The sequence below is a fragment of the Podarcis muralis genome, chromosome 10, assembly GCF_964188315.1.
Source record: "Podarcis muralis chromosome 10, rPodMur119.hap1.1, whole genome shotgun sequence".
Taxonomy (NCBI): Eukaryota; Metazoa; Chordata; class Lepidosauria; order Squamata; family Lacertidae; genus Podarcis; species Podarcis muralis.
This window is the reverse complement of record NC_135664.1, coordinates 33378925-33397365: the sequence shown is the minus strand read 5'-3', so window position 1 is coordinate 33397365 and position 18441 is coordinate 33378925. Positions and strand designations below refer to the sequence as shown.

The window sequence follows — 18441 nt, the reverse complement described above, 5'->3', positions numbered from 1 at the left end:
CCCTCATCCTCCATCTCCTCCTGCTCAGACTCTTCGCCTCCCCCCCAGCTCTGGTTCCTGCCTCGCAGGAGGCACAAAACCCCACAAATCACTGCCTTCCCGTGAGTCAGTCTCTGTCCTCACCGCCTCTTCCACCCTCTACTCAGTCCCCTGCCAGTCCCTGACAGAGGGGGGAATCATATACAAGGAGAACATCCTAGGGCTGTTCAGCTTAGGGGGCGCAGTGTTCACAGTTTCTTAGGTCTGCAATTCGAGAGGCAGGTTCTGTTCCAGGTACATGAAATGGTACCAGGATCTGTTCCAGATGAAATGGCTACATGGCTGGAATTTGAGCCTTGAATGCTGTCTCTTTGGCCCGGGCATCGGAAAACATAGTAGCTGGTTTTCTAAGAACCCTCTTTGCCAGAATCTTTAACATGTGTTTCAGCTCATCCTGTGTATCAGGGATAGCAAAACAATGCTGTGTGCCCTTGTGGCAGTCTGGTGGATCATCAGAGATCACTATATGGCAGGTTGCCATACCTCAGATGCTCCCTGCCTCTCCCATCCACATGTAGGCCAGATTCTATAAATCTTCTATGTGTATGTAAGCTCCCTATGCATTTGTGACTATCCACAAATATGTTGGAATCACACCATATATCAGTTTGCCATCCTGAAGCAGAGAACAAAGTGTGGTACACTACTAGATTCTGACAAATAGGGCTTTAAAATAAATCTGATCACATTTTGCTCTGCCTAGATGGGTCAAATAACTTTTATTTATTGGTTGAGAACCTGAGACGTATCAATTTCTGCTTATGAATATTGGGGGGGGGGGGTTCCAATTCAATCTGCATTTAAAGGTGAGCCGACCTAATTTGTACTTTCCAAAACAGTATGAAAACTGAAACGTAGCCATCTTTGCAAATGAACACTTTGTTGAATTTTGCAATGCATTTCTCCAGCCAAGTAATGTGCACAAAAGTGCACATATAGTGGGGTAAAGTGCATGTATTAGTGAAAATAACAAAAACACATTAGTATAGGGGAAATTGCTTGGTGAAAATGTGCATATTAGGCAAATTTGCATGCAAACATATATTAGGAAAAATTAGTATTTAAATACTGATTAATCTTTATGTTAATTTTTTTTAAAAAATTGCAAACTGATGTAGGGGACTGAATTTAAGATTGGGGGGAATGAGAAGATGAGAGAAACTCAAACTGACAGATCGGTAAAGGTAAAGGGACCCCTGACCATTAGGTCCAGTCGTGGCCGATTCTGGGGTTGTGTCGCTCATCTCGCTTTATTGGCCGAGGGAGCCGGTGTACAGCTTCCGAGTCATGTGGCCAGCATGACTAAGCTGCTTCTGGCAAGCCAGAGCAGCGCATGGAAACACCTTCCCGCTGGAGTGGTATCTATTTATCTACTTGCACTTTGAGGTGCTTTCAAACTGCTAGGTGGGCAGGAGCAGGGACGGAGCAATGGGAGCTCACCCCATCGCGGGGATTCGAACTGCCGACCTGATCGGCAAGTCCTAGGCTCTGGTTTAACCCACAGTGCCACCTGCATCTCTAGTAATGAGAAGCAGAAGCATACCTGCTTTTATTCTCCTGCCAGTCAGCTTTACCCAAGAACACAACAAAGGACCAAAGATCTGCAAGAAGTAGGCTGCCAATGACACACAATGCCCTATATTGCCTTAGAATCCTAGGGGTTTCAGTTTAAGATATCTATGGAGAATTTACTTAGCTAGTTGCGTATCTATCTTCTCAGCACTATTGTTCATCTTTATGGGAATGGGAGTCTCTGCAGATAGGGGGAAATGTTCTGTAGGTGAAAATAGTTGGTAATTTCAGATAAACTGTATCACGGTTGCTATCTACAAATATAACACATAGCAGAACAAGAAGCAACTCCCAGTAAGAACACATGGGGGGGGGGGGAAGAAACCATTCATTTTTAAAACTCCAACTCTAATCAAAAGCAATTTCCAAATTCTATCCAAAAATAACTTCCCAGCTCACCATCTGAAGTATAGATCCAAAGTCGCTAAGGTGAAAAGGAAAAACTCCCCATCAGAAACAAGATGTGCTCAAGAATGTCTAATCTCCACAGCTTTTGACTGAGAAATTAATCTACAAAACCCAGAAAATATGACTGTACCTCTCTCTCCGAGTGGCTAATTATGTTATTTTGAAGATTTTCACTTAAGTGCTGTTAATAATGCAGTCCTACATACGCACCTACATAAACACCATTGTTGTTCAATGGGCTTACTCCCAGGCAAATGCACGCAGGGCTTCAGCATAAAATTCTTTTTTAAAAGTATATGCTTCTGACATAAAAGTGATGTGTAGTTGGGCCGGGCCGGCTCCTGGTGGCACGAGGAATCCAGCTCAGCTCCCATGGCAGCCCTGGCACTTCTTCCCTCGTCCCCGCTCCTGCTGGGCCAGGTGGCGTCTGGCTTTCCAGAGCCCGCCATGACCCAGGCAGCCCTGGTGCTTCCTCGGCGTCTGGGAGGAAGGACAGTCCAAGCTGTAAGGTGAAGTTCACAACAGCATTCACTGCTCACCGAAAAGCTGTTTCTCAGAAGGTTGCCTTACCATGAGTACGGTATCCCAGAGCATGCTGCAGTTGGGCAAATGTGCTCCCTTGAGCCCCAAAGAAAGAGACACGCTCACCGGGGAAATGGCGAGGTTCGTTCCATGGTGGACGTCTGCCCAGCGTTGGTAGAGCGCAATGGCAAACTCCGTGCTCAGATTCTGTATACCTGAAGGAGCATCTTCACTCCCATCATTCAGCCCGGACACTGAGATCCAGTGCCGAGGGCCTTCTGGCAGTTCCCTCATTGCGAGAAGTGAGGTTACAGGGAACCAGACAGAGGGCCTTCTCGGTAGTGGCACCCGCCCTGTGGAATGCCTTCCCATCAGATGTCAAAGAAATAAGCAGCTGTCCTATTTTTAAAAGACACCAGAAGGCAGTCCTTTTTAGGGAAGTTTTAAATATTTAATGCTGTATTGCTTTTAACACTTGATTGGGAGCTGCCCAGAGTGGCTGGGGAAACTCAGCCAGATGGGCGGGGTATAAATAATAAATTATTATTATTATTATTATTATTATTATTATTATTATTATTTGGTTCATGGCGTCAGTATAAAAGCTGTCCTGCCCCTGCTCTCCCTCCAGGTCTTCAAATATTATGTCATCTAAATGGAAAAGAAGAGAAGGCTAGCAATTATAACTGTTTTAGGGACTTTCTTATATACCCTGAACATATCCTTGGAAATAGACATTACCTTCATGTTTTCTTTGTTCTTTCTTCCTCCTGCCATCTTCCTCCAGATCAGGATGGCAGGAGGTCTGCAGAGCCTACAGGGAAACAAAGAGCCACATGGGATATTTTATTTTATTTCCTGAACCTTGAAATAGGTCTCAGACAGTTACAGAGAGACCTTTCCTAAGAAACCTCAGGGACTAAAATTACATTGGAAGCAATATCTATATGCTGAAGGGTCTTATCTTTTGTGTCCTCTCAAAGAGGGATCCACAAGCGGGGGGGGGGGGCTGTGGGCAAGGGGAAGGTCTAGGGAGAGGGAAAATTTTATTTTTTCTTCCCCGATAAGACTTTTCTCAGCCTTAAAAGCCTAGAAAAGGAAATGGGGCTCACAGTTAGTACTCTCTAATGCCTCTAAGCTCAAGAGGAATTAATATCATCACAGAATGCAGATGCTGAGAGAAATCCTACTTACATGTCTATCTTCTGCCTGTAACAAATGCGAAATGATCCAACCATAGCTCACCAGGCCTTTTAGCACTCTGGTGACCAGTGAGCCAGCAGAGGGAGGTGTCACAATGGCTTCTGTAAATCTGGGGCTGGTCCCTGGAAAATAGGGACACTTGGCAGGTCTCCTGAGGTACCCAGATGGGAGACCACCAGGGAACCCATGATATGGTGCTTACAATTATACAGACAAAAAGTACTATGTAAATATATATATATACACACACACATACACATAAATGTAAAAAGCCCCACACTACCAGCATGCTATCTGCACTCTCATGCTGATCTCCTGAACGGCAGGCCCGTTGTACAATGCAAAGCAAACATATTTTTTAAAGCCTCGTGTCTCTTTTTTCTTTTTTAAATTTATTTTTATTAAAGATTTTCTTGGTTTACAAAAGTACACTCCGTCGTCTCTTTTTTCAGGTTGTAGTCTTTCTTACAAATCAGTTACATTTGTTGTGAGAAAGAATGTTAAGTATAAGGTTTCTTTGATCAAATTAGATTCCACACCTGTTTTCCTGCTCCAAGCCTGCCAGAAAATGCATGAGAAAACCAGTAGGTGGCACTCCCCACTCTGAATCATTATAGAATTAACGTCTTTTTCACAGTTCTTAAACAAAAGCATTCAATTCAACACTTCAAAAAAGGGCTTAAAGAAGGCCAGGGCATACATGAAAATCAGCAGTTATCAATATATTTTAACACTGATTTTAACGCTGTTTTTACACCAGCAAATAAAATAATGGAAGTGGTATTGGTTTCCTTGGATCCTGTTTTCATTGAAGGAATGTGGTCTCTAGAACAAGTGAAATAATAAGGAAGAGGGTGGTGCCCCAGAATAAGAGAACAGCTGGCCTTCCTTGGAATCATTTGCCTCCAAAATATTGCCTCTCCTCTCCTTATGCATATTTTCTCTGTTGTTCTTTCATCTCTGTCTGGTTTGTGTGGGTGTTGTTTTCCCTTAGGTAGAACATGCAGCAGGTGTGCAGTGAGCACAGAACAATCACGAAGAGACATGTTGAGACAGGCATGCACAACCCGGGATTCAGCAAACTAGACACAGACCACTAGCCAAGGATTTTGGCTTGCCACATATAAGCTATTTCCCATAGTTAAAGTGAAAAATGTGCAGTCTTCCAAAATAATACTGGGAACGGGAGGAGACAGAAGAGAAGCAACTCTGCATTGTGGATACTAACTGGTTCCCACAATGGGTGCAAGAAAATGCTTGTGTCTATTGCAGCAATCCTATTCCTGCTGCTGGAAGGCATTTTCAACTTGCCCTCCTGATATTTGCTGAAGTGCAACAAAAACCTGTAAAGCCAGTTTAACAAGAGAATATTACTGAGGGGGAACGTGTGATCTCCATAAGCAATGTGTCTAAAGTGCAAGTTTAAAGGATTTCAAAAGCTATTATTCACCCACAAGCCAAGAACATCCTAGTTTCTCTTGGGCAGGGAGTCTTTAACATAGGGTAAAAGATCAATTGGTCAGCATGCATACCCCTGAACCACATTCTCTCATTCATCATGTATATGGTTATATTGAAGCAGGTTTTCAAAACTCAATGGATGCCACATAGGGCATAGGCCTATAAAAGCACAAAAAAACCCAAATCCGTATCATAAGCTGACCTCATACAGTGACCTCTCTTAAATGGCATGCTGGAAACATTTCACCATTATTCAGCATTCACATGAGAGTTCATGTGAGTTCACATGAGAAGTGGCAAGGGGAAGTGACTTCTGCAGATTCCCCTTGCTCCCAAGGCCCCCACCACCTGCCAAAACTTTGGTCCAGACAGTTCCTCCAGAATAGTGTGGAACATGACACCAGCAAGTGTCCTTTCCATTGGTGGGACCAAAATTCTCCCACAAGCAATAGTGCTTCCACTAGCGGACAATGAAGTCTGGATTTAACCTAACGTTACACGTAAGCTAATATTACAAAGAGCATGTTCACAAAATGAACACAAGGGTGAAGTAAATCTTCAGTGCAAGATGATCCCAGCTTCTTCCCGACTCAGCACTTTTTCAAATGACAGGTGCATGTATTAAGAGTCAAAATCTGATTCATTTGCGAAGCATGTTCCCCCTGCCTGGCTTCTGAAAGGCTGCCTGTTTATTTTAAAAAACCCAGATGCCCATTTATCAATTCTTTAACTTACTGGCTTCTTGGTGACCTCACAAGCTACTTGCCAATCAGTACTGGGGGCAGCCATCTTCTGCAGCAAACTAACAGAACTGTTGTGTCCTCCGCATGTCTTTACCCAGACTGAGGTGCATTCCAGTGTAACGTTGTGGTATTCTTTCCATGAAGACATGCATACAAAAAATGTTATAATACTGAATTCAAAATGCACGTGACAGAACAGCTTAAAGCTCACTATATATGACATGTACAAACCTGGACTGATTTTTGTATAGATATTTTCCACTATTTATTTTGACTGTACACAGATGCAGAGTGCAAGAGAAAAATATTTTACAGACTTTAAAATGTGTATCACAATTATCCATCCTTCAGAAGATAGATTTGCTTTGCTTTCCAATAATAATTTCAGAATAATGAAGAGCTGCCTTTAAAAAAAACACCTGGTGCTAACTAAGGCAGAAACATTTATTAGGATAAAAGTAACTGATGCTGTTATATAATAATGTCTGAGTGTTCTCAAAGCAATTTGTCTTCAGTTTGGTTTTAATTATTTTTCTAAAGTTGTTGTAATGGCTAAACAATAAAAACAAAAAACGGATTTCATTTTTAAGTCAGATTTATTCAAATGGGTATAATTTAATAAAACAAGCTCTCATCTGGAAAAGAAATTACTGCTATATGCACTTTCAATACAAATAGCCCTATAGATCTCAAAAGAAGAGCCCTGAGGCAAAGATTAAAATGTATGTTCCCTCTTACGTAAAAAAAAAGAAAAAAGGAAATCATTCAAAGTGTTAAATCTCAGCCCACTTATCCTCTCTCTCTCTCCACATCCCTTTCCTTTACAACTTGCTCACACTTTCCTGTGTTCTCACTCTTCTGACGATGGCTAGAATGTGTTCATCATCAGAGAGAGCTTTTCTCTGCCAGCTCTTTTTCCAGTTCCATCAATTTCTTCTTGCCTTATTCTAAGTTCCAACTTTTAAACCCCACTTTTTATATCTTTGCCATCTTCCCACAAACTTTAGACATGAATTATGTTGTAGTATTAGAACTATCTCGTGGCAATAACAAAAACAGCACAGATATTTTCTAAAGTGGACTTTTGTTGATGCATTCTACTATAAAATACAATAAATGTTTTTATCTAAGGTACCACTTTTTGCCTCCCTTTGCTGTCTCCTCTTTTTATACCTTTTCCATGTTCTCATAAAGCACAAACTTTTCACAATGGTTCTGTAACATTAGTGCAATTTACATGCTGCTTTGAGGTGTTATATTCACTTTATTGTGCCCAGTGTAATCCTACCTGCACTATAAAAATCTTTCTACAATGAATGTTCACAAAGTCAAATGTCTGATTACTGTGTGAACGAGTGAAGTTCAAGGCATCCAGTGTTTTGCTGTCCAACTTTTGAAATATTCTTGTGATCTGCCTTGTAAGGCCATGACCCCTATTTTACCTTACAAGATCATGATCCCATTGACAAGTTAAATTTGTAACTACCAACTTGAAAATATTGACAACTCTGAATGGATACAGTCTTAAAAGTAGTTTGTGGGTCATAACAATAACATCCTACAGATTTTCTTAAGTATTATATGCCAGATTGAAAGTGTTAGCATCTCTGACCAATATAAAACTGTTGTAAAACAACAAATATAAGAGTACAGAAAACACATCTGTTTGCAAACAAACTAGATAAATCAAAAGTATATTAGAGCCTATTTTACAATCATACTACCTGAAAGGTTTTCATTAGCACAAGAGAAATTTCACATCCTGAGAAGAGTTGCATTTAGTTATACAGAAGTACAACTTTTACCACAGTTCGTTTACTCTTTCTGTGTAAAGATGAGGTTTCTGAAAGCTCAGAAATCCAGTTCTGGATTGTGCAACTTGCACGGTCAAGAAAAGAAACCTGCATTTATTGATGACTAAAGCGAATCTGCAGGTGCCACCTTCTTCAGGTTTAAAAAGCAAAACATACAACATGAAACACAGAAGTAAATGAAATGAATGTAAAGAATGCTGTTTGTTCAATATACTCGGGTAAAACCATAGCTAATAAGAATAGCTAAAGATATGGGCCAAATCAAATATTCTGCCAATTTTTAAACTTTAGACACCAATTATTGTTATTAGAACAATCACATTTTAGTTCTAAGAGAAACAACACAGATTCTTTCAAAGGCTGGTTTTTGTTGTTCTTTCTAAAAGAAAGAAAGAAAAAGGTTTTGATCTTACGAAGTCATTCTAACATTTATGTCCTAACTGCCTCAACACCTTTTGATGGTGCACAGAGAAAACCACCTCCAAAGTGTTTTCCACATCCTACAACATAATAAGAAGTTAGGAGATGTATAATGTTTAAGTCCATTGCTTTGTGAACACAGCTGTACTCAGTGACAGGTTAACACCTTAGTTTCCCATTTCCTTCAATAAATTACTAGATGGTAGAGAATGAATTGAGATCAAGCATACAACCTTGTAAGCAGCAGGTCAAGAAACTTCAGGCAGAACTGTATTCCATTACCAAAGCGATGTCAAATCAATACTGCCTCTTTGCAGTCTACTTTTCCTACAGTAACAGCAGCTGCTACAGAAGTGTAGCTTCAATAGCCTGATGATTCCTCGTGGCCTGTGTAGCAGTTATAGGAAAACAGATTCCAGTCCAGAGTGCATTGTATAGACTCCTTTAGGTCATAGCTTGTTTTTATAAAATATATGGGAGTCAATGCTTTCACTTCAGCCTCTTGGCCAAAATCCCCATGCTGCTCCCGGCAACAACAAAGCAATGACTACGGAGGAGAAGAGATTCACCGCATTGTTATCTAGGATAGGTTTTCCAGATATGTGTTTTGCATCTTTTGTCTGATGATTGACAACCATTCCAGTACTTGTGTCTAAACCTGAAGAATGAAATACAATATAGAAAACAATTGGATGGAGAAGTCCTTTTCACCCAATAACTAGCATGGGTGTCATCAAATGAACATCTACCAACACCCATAGATTAGAACTATTTGTGAACATTTATACACAACTTAAGACTGCAACCCTACACACAATTTCTTGTCCCTATTTAAATTATTATTATTATTATTATTATTATTATTATTATTATTATTATTATTACTATTATTATTATTACTACTACTACTACTATTTATCTCAATGGCACAAATTGGTTCTTAGGTCATTCTGCTTCAAACAAACAAGATGTTACTCTTTTTAGGATTCAAGAATCATGTCTTAGAGTGAGTGGAACATGTTCCTTCTGGCTATGCAGTTTCGTTGTTAACATTTCCATTCCCCTCTGCCAAGTCAACAAAGGTTTACAGAATACAATTCCCCACAATATTTAATATTTCCACTGCTTATTTGTGGAACGGCAATTTTTCCAGTACTATCGTTACATGATCTAAATTCAACTCGAAGCTGCAGGGATGAGACAAAATAAACGCACACAGAACAAGATTCTCAAAGTATGCCAAGTAATAAGAAATAGTTGAAGTCAATGCAAATGATGACATGCTTTGAAGTAAGCCAAGAGCCATACCCACCCAAAAAGGAGATTACATCACTTTCATACAAATCTCAAAACAATTTTTTGGGGGGGGAGGGGGGACCTTACCGCTGTATTGCATCGTTGCTCCTAAATAAGAATCAGTAATGGATCCCAGTAAACCAGCCATTCCACCAAACACAATAATGGGCCATTGTGGAGCAGATATATCCAGGTCATTCACAAACATCAACTGGGAAATGAAGTAAGCTACACCTACTGATGTGCCACCAAGCAAACTTGAGATTAGGCCCACGAAAGTAATGCCACCATTGGTACCTAAAAACAAAATTAAAAACCCAACGTAACTGGCATTATAAACTTGTTAGAACATACATTTAATGAAGACTACAAAAACTAATGGTAGATTTGTTACACACCTTTGGACTATGAGGAGAAATCTCCCCTTATGCTTATAAATAAATAAATAAATAAATAAATAAATAAATAAATAGATAGATAGATAGATAGATAGATCGATAGATAGTGTTATAGAAACAAGGGGAACCACAATGTTCTACAATCTGTTTAAATTACACTTCTTAAAGTCGTCAGCAAACAAACTGTATTGAGTGCAAACACAACCATTGGGGTTTTTTTTTAGTTGAGAGCATTAAGAGACTGGGAACTGTTCAAAGGCTTGCAAGATCTCTCCCCATAAATTCTTCTCTGCTTTTCCTTGTTAGCATTAACGTGAATGTGGCATTACATCACCACCAATGTTGACACTAACCGTGGTCAGTGTCAGCTTCCTAACTCTGGTTAAACGCCAACCCTGGTCATCACTGCAAAAGGAAGGATGGAATTCACATGAGGGGAGGAGGAAGCATGCAAACCAGCAAACCTGCTCCTGATCTCTTGCTATCATTATGAAACCTAGAATGTCATGTTTGTCCCAGCATTTATTCTGATGATACGTTAAGTATTGTTACCTTAAAGAATCCAAACATGGACAATTTGAAGAAATAAGGGTAACTAAAATATAACTACCAAAATTTAGGGCAGATCTATTACAATTTTGAACACAAAGGAAAGTATCATGCTAATTGGAGTAGACAACAGGGCTCTCTCCATACAAAGCATGGCCCTTTTTTAATGAAAAAGTTAAGCAACTTTCATTAGAGAGGAAGAAATCAATACTGATGTCAACATTACTGTCTGTGTGACTGAACTACTGGACTAGCACCTCCCTCAACTGTAATCTCAACTAACTGGCTACTGGCATTTTCAAAAGCAGAATTTTTCAAATCAAACCACTCTAGAATATATAATATATGCATACACAGTAAGTTCCAATCAAGCTTAAGGAAGGACATTATTCACTTTTGGAATATGACATAAGCTTCTGTGCTTTTCTATCAAAATTCAAAATATTTCCCAGTCCTAGAAGACAGAGATGAATTTTGAATACAGTAGTATTTCTAGTAAGGTTCTGATAAAAGATTAATGGTTTTTTCTGCAACAGGTTGCATAAAATCATGCCCAAATGGGACAGAATGACTCACAAGATGCCATAACTCTTATCATTTTTGGACAGTTTGACCAGTTACACTCAGTTGTCACTGAATCAAATGTAGAAGAATATGATAACAAAGGGCCAAGCTACAAATGAGCTAGCACAAAGCAGCCTTTTCAGGCCTAATTTAAGGCTACGTAAGCTATATTAAAAGTACATCTCCAAGGTTTCCCAGGCCACAAAAATGAATTTAGCAGGCTGCACACAAACCATTCATCCTTAAACTATGGTACTATTTAAAAAAAAAGAAAAGCAGAAATTTCCTTACCTACTGGAACTTTTTCCCAGGTTGTTATCAATCGGGGTTCAGTACTCATGGCAGTGCCAATCTCTGAAGCCCACGTGTCTCCAGCACAGCAAGCTAAAGCACCCAGTAGTGACAGGCACATCCAGGATGCTGTATATTGTTTGGAAAAGTCTATAGGAATTTCGCCTGGACCACTTTCAATCATGTATAGCAGAGCCAATTCTGCAGGTACACCACCATTGCAGAATACTTGTACCCAAGTTCTCTGCCCACCTATGTACAGAAAGGGAAGACACAAGTTCTTATGAGGAATTTTAATATGCAATATCCTTGAAAGCACACAGAAAAAGAATAAAAGCTAGACTGTAAAGTGTTTTACATTTCAATCATTGTGGTTTTCCTTCGTAACTAGAAGTAAAGATCATTACTAGTGCAAAGTACTTCGTTCAGGTACTTGCAAGTAACCCACCAGAAAGAAGAGGGAGGCGAAAAATAAATTACAGTGCATAGTCCGTTTATCACCTTAATTAAAAGTCAAAATGCATTTTTTGTAATCAATTGGCTTTAAAATTGATGTTTAATTCTCACCTTCTTTGTATTCAGAATCTATTTGCTTCTTTATTTCTCCTTTCCACTTGGTGAGTTTGGAGGAAGTAATAAAAAACATGAACATGGCAGCGAAAAAGCTGTAATTTGCCACAGTGAGGATAAATCCAACTACTAAACCTAAAAGAGGGAAGAGATGGTGTCACAAGTTATGTACTCTGGGAAAATTAGTTCAAAACCAGCCTAGACTATGATGACAATGTAAAGATAATATTGTTCTGTCTAAAGATTAGTTAAAGCAGCAGAAAATCCCAACGATATTGCATCTTCTGTTTACCTATGCAATTGGTGAGATAAGAAAATGTGCTATAAAATAAAATTCCTAACATACAAGTGAAGATTGCAAACAAACTGTTGCAATCTGGCCTGTGCATTTCCCGTATTCTAGCCAGTCATGATAGATTACTCCATTCCATTTCCCCTTCTGCTGCCACTGAACTTGCTTTAAGAGTGGGGTGAGGAATTGTCCCTTTGCTTTCTATTTCTGCAACTTCCTGAAGTATCTTCCTCTTGTTTTTCAATAGCCTTCTTTTGGTTACACAGATAATAAACCTGAGCTCACTTTTAGTACATGTCCATAACTACTTCATCATCTTTGGGCAGCAGCAGGAGTTTCCCCAAATATAGCACTTTTTGCATTTTTTAAAATAGTAAAGTTCTGTTCATGTCCTTTCTTCCAACTGTTCATTTCCATTCTTTATTCTAATTTCCCTTCCCTTTCTGGCACTGAACATACTGGTCACATGAGCCTCCCTCTGCCAAACCAACACCTGCATTAAATTTCCTTTCAGTTTTGATCTTCACAAGTCTTCATGCAATTCCCATCTATCAAATGTTTCTTTTTTCTTGCCTCAGTATTGCAATTTTCATTTTTCCACTTCCATAATAAATGCTGAATTGGCACAGCAGGTCAATAAATTAGATCCCATTCATACCTACTCCCTTCAGAAATCTTGGAGGATAATAAAATAGACAGTTTTAGCTTCTGCTAGATGAAATTATTATAAATAAGCACAGGATTACAGGTGCTGATTCCCTATTGGGAGTGAATCAATGAACATAAGCCTCTCCCCATCACCATCTTTTCCAGCTAATATAATCGGCAAGTATTCTCCTTAGAAACCACACCTCATCAATGTTATACACCACACCTAGTCCATTGTGGACAATAAATATACCATTTACATTAGCAAGGTTATGGTTGCTTTAAGTCAATTGGACGACATTTATATTGTTTTGTGAATGAATCTTCCCTGCAATGGAAATAACTTCAGAATGTGGTAGAGACACTACATTATTTGCAAAATAGCTCATACAAAAAAGTAAGATGAAGTAGCACAAGAATATTAAAGCCAAAATTATGAATGGCAATACTGAACATTCCACTGAAGGGGGGGGGGGAATCAGGAAATTTCTAAAACTATATGCAAGCACAACCAAACTTAAGGCAGAAGAACATACCTCCTATTGCTCCACTATGATCAAGACTTTTTTTCTTAAATCCTCGTGAAGCTATTATCAGGGGAATTAAGATTGAAACAAGCCAACGCCATGGAGAAATAGGCCGCAAAGTACCTATAGAGTAGTTTAAAAACAGCACTACGTCAGAATAGCAATATGTCTTTCTACTTTCTTTAGCATTCTTTTACTACATGTGTTATTATCGTCTCTTGTTTCCTTATGTACATGACTGGACTGAGTTTTTTATAGGCTTTTCTTTCTGCACAAATATGGGTTAGGATGAAGGCTGAATAAGCAGCTGTGAGTTTTTATGCTCCTCTCCCACAGAATTCCTTGCCAACATTGGGGAGCCCTTCAGAGCTACACCCTGTGAAGCATCAATTGGAAGGAACTTTTACACTCTTAATTTTACATGTAAATATGCATTTCTTATCTAACAGTCACATGAAGTTATTTTTAGTTATGTAAATATGTGTTAGGCACCAACTGAATTTGCTTGTATTCATTGAAAATGAAATATTAAGAAAATATTAGGATTAGCAGCCAATTTTAATAAAAGACTGTGTATGAGTGTTGTAAACTAAAATGTATCATGCATTAGTAGAAATCTAGACTTTACCATAATACGTGCTTGCAGTCATAGACACAATCCAAAAAGATAAAGAAATGCAAATAAGTACACTCAGTATGATAATATTTGTCATCATTTTGAAATAATCTTTGTTGGAGTCGTCCCAAGAAAACAATATCATGGAAAGTCCAAGGCTGATCACCTGTGTATAGAAGAAACAAGAACAAGCTTTCAGATAATAGTTTTTTTTAAAGTGTGCATATATTTTTTCCATAGCATAAAGTGTGCTTATATTTTTTCCATAGCATAAGCTCCAACACCTATTCAATAATCATATGGAGAGAGAGTTGCAGCATGATCAGGCAGCAGTATACCCAACAACTTAAACTCCATTTTCCTCTTCTGTGCAAAGCTACTAGAAATGCAACCCAAGGTACCACTGTACAAGGGAATGGAGGGCTAGAGCACTTACTCAAGGAGGGGTGCTGGACTGCTTTTTCAAAGAACAAGCTGAAGGAGACACTGTTCCGTATATAACGTCCACAGACATTAAAAGGAACAGCATCAGAAGGTTAGTACCTTTATAACATACTACAGACCCATGTAACTAGGACTGGAATGCCTAATCAATTAATTGCTTAGAACGTGCCCCTGAATTGTGTTCATGCCTCTTTCTTACCTGGATGGACTATTCTCTATCACATGGCTGGAATGTACATGAGGCCAAAGGCCCATCTAGTCCAGCATCATGTTCTCATGGTAGTAAACCAAGTGTCCCTGGGAATGAAGGCCACAAGCACTCTCTCCAGCATCTGGTATTCAGAGACATATTGCCTCTAGTAGCAAAGGTAGAACATGGCCTTATTCCCATAATCCAGAGCAGAAGAACCTTTTCAGAATGGAAGGCTAGAACCTTAATTCCCCCACTGCCAGCCAACCACCTGTCCATCACCTGGTGTCACCATGACATCAGGTAACCCGTTTCCCCTTTGCAGCTCACCTTGACTGCAAAACACATTGCAAAGGGAGAGCCCAGGTGATGCTAGCATGGCTTGAAGTCACTACCAATCAGCTGATCAATGCTGAATTTGAGCTCTACTTTCAGCAGGGATTGGCTCCCCTCAGGAACTACAACTGGCAGCTGGGGAACCAATCCACGTGGGGCTTACATTTGAAAGGCATTAAATACAAGCCCCGCCTGCCAAGGAATAATCAGGAGCATATTTTAAAGCTCTGATTGTTCCTCAACAACTGTGTCTTGCTTCATGCCCTAATGTCTTGTATGATGGTAGGTGTTGCATGGTTTAGGGAAACAACATTATGGGCCAGATTAGAACCCCTGTTGGGCCAACGGTGCCCCATCACTGCCACTGTCTCTTTGTATGCTGAGAACCATAACAGCTAGCAGTTTCAAACCACAAATCTAGTGTCACTTTAATCAGATTATTGTGGCATAAACATGGACTATACTCCACACTTTGTGTTGATTTATTGCATTGATTTGCACCCCACCTTTTGGGGTACAAATCCTTCCAAGGGATCTCACAAGTAAAATGAAAATGCATTATATAAAATCACAATAAGGAAGTATCCAACACCTAACAATTCAGAAACACTGGTCCCGTGGGACAGTATGTGGTTCCTAGCCCTATACAGGCGTGGGGGTGGAGGAGAATCTGCCTGGAGGAGCCTGAGATGACCTTCTTTACCTGTCTCTCTTGTCCTCCTTTTCTGGCCCTGGAGCCAGTGTGGTGTAGTGGTTAGAGTGCAAGAATAAGTCCTGGGAGTCCACAGCTCAGATCTCCAAAGCTCACAGGGTGACATTGGGCCAGTCACTCATACTCAACCAAACCTGCCTCACAGGGTTGTTGTGAGGACAAGCAGAGCTTTTTTTCCAGCTGGAGCTCAACTCCAGCACCTCTCAGGTGGGCACCATTGCCATTCTAAGAGAACAAGGGAGAAATTCACGGTGAACTCTGGAACTCTTTTTCTAGAAAAATAGCACTGAGGAAAAGTATGTCAGCCACCTTGAGCTCCTTTGAGAAAAAGGTGGCAATCACAGAACCGTAGAGTTGGAGGAGACCTCCAAAGGCAATCTAGTCCAACCCTTGGAGGAAAAGTTGGGATAGAAAGGTAGCGAAACAAACAATGGCCCACCTACTCTTGTGTGACAACTAAAAAGGTGACGTGGCTATGTATTTAATGCTTTTATACCCCGCCTTTCTCCATCCTGGAGCCCAAGGCTGTTTACATGGCAGGCTCCCTGGTGGTCTCCCCTCCAAAGCACAATTGTCACGTTTCGTCTTTTCAGACCACCGGCCAGGACTCAGCAAAGCCCTAAGACTTTGAGGCCGTGCAGGGCAAGCGCTTTCAGCCCGTCTCCACGCATTACAAACAAGGAAGGGGAGAGGACCTCAACCTTGCGCGAAAACCGGGCACGTCGGAAAGGAGCCGCGGGAGCTTCTAAGCCCGGACAGGGGCCCGCACAGGGGTGCTCCTCCGGGGCTTTCTACGCACCTCAGCACCGCCGGGGCCTCGCCTGCCTTCTGGGGGTGTGGGAACCGCCGCATCTTTCTCACCCGCGCGCTGCCAAGACGCAGAACAGCAGCAGCTGCGGCGGCCGCGGCGCTTGGAAGTCCCATGGCCGCCTCAGAACAGCGCCCCCCCCGCCCCGCCCCGCGCAAAGGACGCTTTGGAGCTTGAAACCAGTGACCATAGACTGATAGCGGATAGACTCGTACGTTTTCAAGGTTGCGGGTTGGCACTGGACTGGCATTCTCTACCCGCCGCTCGCAGAAAGCAGTGGGCAAATCCAGGAGCGAGCTTAGCTTTGTGCTTAGCTGTATCCTTACAGAAACCAATCCTGCACCCACTTACTTTGCACCCACTTACTGACCCTTTAAGTCAGTGGGACTTCCTTCCGAGTGGATCCGCCTAGGATTAATGCATTGTTGGGGGGGGGAGGGGAATCCGACGTGCTAGCGGAAGCTCGAGGCCTCTGCATACAAATAAAACTCCGATTTGAGCTGGGAAGGATTAAGCGGACATGTCTTTGCTGTGTCCGCATTCGGAAATTCAAACTAGCCTCGGTCCTGCTTTTAACCAGAAATATTGCCGGTGGATTAAATTCCAGGCTGGTCGTAAGGCACTAACCCTCTTCACTTTGCCCCATCAGCATAGTTCACATACGAACGGCAGTTTTGCCCCAGGAGGAGGGAAGCGGGGGGGGGGGGCATCGAAATGAACCAGGAAGTTCTATCTCTAAACAAAAACACCTATTGTCACTCTAAGCTTTTTCTATCTCTTTGTCCTCGAGCTCGCCACGTGTTCTTCTTATCTCTGTATCCTTTAGCTCGCTCGTCTCTATCAATCTCAGGCCTCTAGATCGATTAGTTGTCTTCTAGCGCGCATGTGCAACTGCTGGAGGGTTGAAGGCGAACCTCTCTTTTGCTGCCCAGTGACCAGGGGCGTGGAGGCAACCGCGAGAAGCTTCTGCGTGGGCGGCTGAGCTTTGCTTTTTCCTGCCCTTGCTACAGGCACGAGTAATTACATCCGCCAACGACCCGCCCCCCCCCCCCGTGCTTTGAACTCCTGCAGTGCTAACAGCTACTTCTTGGCCCACATCAGCCCTGTGGACAATTCACCAATGGACGTTTGCAGAAACGCTTATTGAGCGTTCAACCCGATTTCTTGACAAGGGGAGCGTAGACAACGTTGGCTGTTGGAGCTTTTCGTGAAGAGGCTGTCAACACAAGCATTTTCTCATCACTTTCCTTATCCAGAAAAGGACAGTTTTGAGGGGAAGCATGGTTGCTGTGCAAGAGCTCGAAGTTGGCTTTAATCGTGCATGCTGAATTTGCCATAATATGATTGATTCACACCTCAAAATGCCAATACAGTCGTACCTTGGTTTTCGAACAGGAAGTCCCTTCAACTTCCAAAACATTTGGAAACCAAGGCGCAGCTTCTGATTGCGCAGGCGCACCAGAAACAATAGCAGAAGCCACATCAGGCATTCGGCTTCCAAAAAAAGTTCAAAAACTGGAAAACTCCCTTCCTGGTTTCGATTGTCCAGGAGCCGAAACGTATGGGTACCAAGGCGTTCGACAACCAAGGTGTGACTGTAGTCTGGAAGCATCCAGAAACATGTTGCAGAACACAACTGCAGAAAAGGCCCTGAGACATCAGTTTTATTAGTTGTTCTGTGATGCTTCCCCAGTACCACTAAATTGTTGCTATCTTGAGGGCCACTCTTGCACTACAAAACAACAGTAGCAAGACAAAAAAACAAACTGGAACATTTGTAGTATAAAAATTTGCAAGATTTCTGCAGGAGGTTAGGGGACTTACACTGATTGAGAACAAAGCAGTATGTCCGCCCCAAAATCTTTGCAGGTGCTACAAGTAATTGAAAGCAGGATTGCATATAACTGCCCCATAACATCATGAGCACAAATAATCATGAAAGCACACTGAAAAAAGACATGGAAGGACCTGCAGATGATACCTGGAATTAGTCCCCCTGGGAGGGGATCTTCCCTTGA

The 18441-nt window shown here is 41.3% G+C and overlaps 1 protein-coding gene across 5 annotated transcripts in view; it reads right to left on the bottom strand.

Annotated features, from left to right (window-relative positions):
• Positions 1 to 6525: 6525 nt before the first annotated feature.
• Positions 6526 to 18441, bottom strand: part of TMEM19 (transmembrane protein 19) — a 28719-nt gene continuing 16803 nt past the window's right edge. For 2 of the 5 annotated variants that reach the window (XM_077934723.1, XM_077934726.1), the window contains 6 exons: positions 13946 to 14099; positions 13327 to 13440; positions 11848 to 11985; positions 11281 to 11532; positions 9566 to 9775; positions 6526 to 8840 (listed from right to left, as the gene is read on the bottom strand). In XM_077934723.1, coding sequence (XP_077790849.1) covers positions 8677 to 8840; positions 9566 to 9775; positions 11281 to 11532; positions 11848 to 11985; positions 13327 to 13440; positions 13946 to 14078 — 1011 coding nt within the window. In that variant the 5' untranslated portion in view covers positions 14079 to 14099 and the 3' untranslated portion in view covers positions 6526 to 8676. Of the gene's footprint in view, positions 8841 to 9565; positions 9776 to 11280; positions 11533 to 11847; positions 11986 to 13326; positions 13441 to 13945; positions 14100 to 15606; positions 15841 to 16414; positions 16581 to 18441 lie in introns of those variants that run through there. The other 3 variants (XM_028747056.2, XM_077934724.1, XM_077934725.1) reach the window with 3 other exon arrangements.